Raw genomic sequence first — 4,368 nt, forward strand, 5'->3', positions numbered from 1 at the left:
AGAGCGAGAGCGGCCACCGTCAATCCGAATCTGATTGGCACCGAGTCGGTGTTTTTCGCGTTCCTGCTGTCCCAGACGGCGCACGCGACCAGCATCAGTACAGCCGTGGAAATGCCTTCGAGAAGGAGGCCCTGGATGGCGGACAGCTCTGTGTGCAGATCGGTCACGCAAAACATGTCCTCATCGTCCACGTCTTTGCCTGTCATCCGACCCGCTGGAGTCACCACCTGCAACGCGAGGTTCCCGTTTTTGGTTTCATTCCCTCTCGTCTCATAGCTTTTTTTAACAGAGTTTTCGAGATATAATATAATTTTTTATTCTCACCATGTTTCAGATTACGAGTTTCTTACGAGGAAATTGAAGAGGGGTTGTTGGGCGTTGATTGTATCGATGAATCGAGGAAAGTTTATTATTTAAGTTATTTAATTTAAATGTTGAATTGAAAGATTCGTGGAAGAAAAGTTGGATACGTTGGGAGGCTATCTTTTCTTGGAAAAGTTGGATAGATGTTAAGGAACGACACGTTCATTCGCATTGGATGTGTTAATTTGATGGTTAAACGTTGTGCAAGGTGTTAATATAATTATGGAACGTGTTTGGAGCGTGTTGTTTCTTGAGAGGTGAAAACGGAGGGAAAAGTTGGTATGCTGGAAAATTGAGGGAGGATATATTAATTTATAAGTAATTTAAGTTTTATCTCTGTTGCTATTATTATATGTTTTTTGTACAACATTTTACGATCGATTCGTGTAAATTGTCTTTCGAAGAATTAGAATTAAATATCACCTCAATTGGAAGAAATATTATCATCGATTAATCAAAAATTAAGATCTCGTTAAGATCGATTTTCCAGGCGATGAAATTTCATTAACTTGGTTAATCTATAAGAAAGTTTTAACCACGATTATAACTTGCAACTAGTTATGATTGATGTATGGCGAACATTCCCAATGGTTTAAGGTTGAAGGTTAATCGAACGAACTATCTAATCTTGTTATTATAATGGTTTAACTTTGAGCTAGTTGAGAATTAGCGTGATGGATCAGTTTTATTGATCCGATTATTCACAATTAGTTCAACTAAGAATGTCGATACAAGCCGTTTCATTTTTATCTCGATTATCATTCTTCATGTATCTACAAATTTTTTCGTGCTCAATGCCATAATTTAATTATAATATTTAATTCTTCAATTATTTAATATTTAATTAACATTTTTAACAGAATTTTTTTCCTCCTATTATATAAACAAAAAATTCTAGGATTAATTATTGACAAAAATCCATTAATTCCTTAATATTCTGTGATCTTAAAATTAATTCATCTATACTTTTTTATTTTTTTTTTTCTTTTTAAAAATACATCAAAGTTCTGTAAGCAGAATTGGACATGAGCAATAAACATTACTTGAATCATATGGATCAATCTAAATTATTATTATTTCTTCTCATCTTGATAATTCTTGTGTACAAAATATATTCGTAGAACAAGTTTGGAAGATCAATTCCAGAGGCTAAAACAAGCACGAAAGATGATAGATAAAAATGTCGATCGAAGCTTGTTTATTAAGTTGCGAGCAATTTAAATTTGCGTTAGACGAAGCGAGACAGAAATAGAGTAAGCCAGTGGAGTAACGAAGACAGAGACACTTCATTTCAAACTTTAATCAAAAAAAAAAAAAACTTTAAGCAAATTTAAATCGTTTATAACTTAATAAATAAACCTTATAATATTTTATATTATATCAATTTACCAATTTTTGTTTTACCTTTTTAAGATCAATTCTTCAAAGATATTCCCACGAATATATTAATACTGTAGATAATACTTTATCGTATCGTTACGTAAATACTCGTTCATTATGTTCTCCTGAATCAGAGATTAGAGGTCTTGAACCTCTAATGTAAATATATATGAACGTGTATATATGTGATAAATGAACGTGTAAAATTCCATTCGCATTACGACACTTTTTATCAAATTAACGTTGACATCTTTTATTCGATATCTTTCGTTGTTTAACCATTAATGTAAGAATTATTTGTTCGTTTCGATTCGTGATAATCAGCAAAAGATAATCAGAGTTGACATACTAATGATACTAACCTTTAACATTCCAAATCCTAAGACTCCACCAACTACTTGAGACAGGAGGTAGACCAAACCTTCGGGAATAGTCTTCATTCCAAGCACAACCGATCCCACCGTGATGGCAGGGTTAATGTGAGCTAAACTGATGTGGCCAAGGGACTGGAAAAAGGCAAAGAATCGCTTGAGTGGACGTTGCTTCGTTTTTTTGAAACGTTTAATATTTCATTTTTAAGTTATTTAATAGCTATTAACATTTTTTTTTTAATTTTTTTGTTTTCCTCCTTTTTTATTATACGATCAGTGCAAAAAATTCTTTGCAATTCCTCGATTAATTTTATTGATAAAAATTTATACTCTTGAAATTAATTCGTGTATATTTTTTATCCTTTTTAAAAAAGAAAAGACACATAAAAATTGTGTAAACAAAATTAATTTACATACAAGCATCCTCCATTTTGAGATTGAAATTTTTAAAATTATAAAATTATTATTATTATTCGTAAAACGAATTTGTATTTGAAACTCCTTTATTTTTGGTTGGATTGATTAATATTTCTACAAGGGGATCTCGTATTGCCAACCTGAATCACAATCATTACAGCCAGGCCGAAGGTTAAGGCTACTTGGAAGTGAGAAGGAACGACACCAAGGCTTCCAACGCATCCCATACATCCAAGGAACACCAACATGGAAGTGCCAATCATCTCCGCCAGAGCAGTGAGCACAGTGTTCTTCAAGGCCCCTTCGCCGTGCATCAATTTCTTAAACCCTGAAACATGAAACGCCATCTAGATGATCTATTTCCTTAGACGTAACTGCAATCGATTTTTCTCGTTTCTTGCTTGGTTGGAATTAGTGTTTTCAAACCTTTTTTCAATTTTGCTTCTCTTTTTCTTAATATTCAAATAAAAAGAATTGAACATAAGATTTTTCTCTGTTGTGTTTTTGTTCTGTTGAAATAGCGTTTCAGTTTCTAAGTCTCTTAAGAAAAATGAAAAAAAAAGAAAAATAAAAGTTAAATAGTGAGAAGGTCATTTTTCTTGAAGAATATGATAATTATATCAGAATAAATAAATTACAAAAATCATTTCCTTTTATAATATTTAAGTAATTAACAATCTTCTCACATGTAAAATAATATAAAATTATGATATAATATAGAGAGAATATTAATATTCTTGATATTCTTGAAGAATATAGATGTAATTGTACTAAAATAAATAGATGCTGAATTATTATTAAATATGATCTCTTTCTAGATCCATATTGAGAATCACTGAATTAGAATATTGATATGTAAATTTATCTGATGTAACGATGAGAAAATGTTTTATTTCAAAGTGGTAAATTGCAAGTTTGATTTCATTATGTAACTCGAATAATATATAATTTATCTAACTTATTTTGAACGATACATGTAAGCGATAATGGAAAAATATGCTACTATAAAACAAAATTTATACAAATAATTTCATTCTAAACTTTTCAAGTTCAATTAAATATAGGTTGGTTTCATTCTTCTCATTCGAGTATTAATGATACAAAATAAAAATATTCCCTCTTTGCAATATTTTTAAAATTCGATACTAAATACAGGTAGTTTCATTTTTCTCATTCGAATATTAATAAAAAAAAAAATTCCTTCCTTGCAAAGCAAAATTTCAAAATTCGGTCGAGTACAGATGATTTCATTCGAATGTTAATGATACAAAATAAAAATATTCTCTCTGCAAAATTTCAGAATAAATACAGACAGTTTTGTTTTTCTCGCTCGAATATTTTATCTTTTCGCTTATAAATTTCACCGCTATAACGCTCGATGCGATAGAGATGTACTCTTTTGTCGTATGAAAATGTTTCTTCCACATGGCTCGTCAACATGGTAGACATTTTCCACGATGTCGGCGACGTTTATCATGTATAGGAGACACGTCAAACGACCGCTCGTAATAGCGTTCTCGAGACTTGACTCCCGACAGGTGTTGACAAGGACAGAGAGACGTTCTCGTCGAGGCTCTCGCCTTTTCTGGACGAAGTAAAACAGCCGTTGGTAGCGGATGAAAAATTAATAAATCTATTTTTCCTCTGTCTATCCCCGGTGCAAGATATTCGACGACTCGAAAATCGTTGAATTATAAATTCTCGGACTTCTCTGGTTATTCTGAGAACGTGATACTTGGAGGAAAAAGAAAGCGTTGAAATATATACAGGAAGATTTTGTCGTACCATTTTTATTTTAGCAATTTATTCTCTCTCTCTCTCTCTCTCTCTCTCTCTC

At 31.8% G+C, this 4,368-nt stretch overlaps 1 protein-coding gene across 2 annotated transcripts in view; it reads right to left on the reverse strand.

The window, feature by feature from the left end:
* The window catches only part of LOC102681264 (aquaporin-like), a 36,107-nt gene that overhangs the window by 17,838 nt on the left and 13,901 nt on the right, over window positions 1-4,368 (reverse strand). For both annotated transcript variants that reach the window (XM_031508075.1, XM_006607514.2), the window contains exons 2-4: window positions 2,672-2,859; window positions 2,106-2,249; window positions 1-227 (exon numbers count right to left, since the gene is read on the reverse strand). In XM_031508075.1, the coding sequence (XP_031363935.1) occupies window positions 1-227; window positions 2,106-2,249; window positions 2,672-2,859 (559 nt within the window). The remainder of the gene's footprint in view (window positions 228-2,105; window positions 2,250-2,671; window positions 2,860-4,368) is intronic.

The sequence above is a fragment of the Apis dorsata genome, unplaced genomic scaffold, assembly GCF_000469605.1.
Source record: "Apis dorsata unplaced genomic scaffold, Apis dorsata 1.3 scaffold_5, whole genome shotgun sequence".
NCBI classification, from domain to species: domain Eukaryota; kingdom Metazoa; phylum Arthropoda; class Insecta; order Hymenoptera; family Apidae; genus Apis; species Apis dorsata.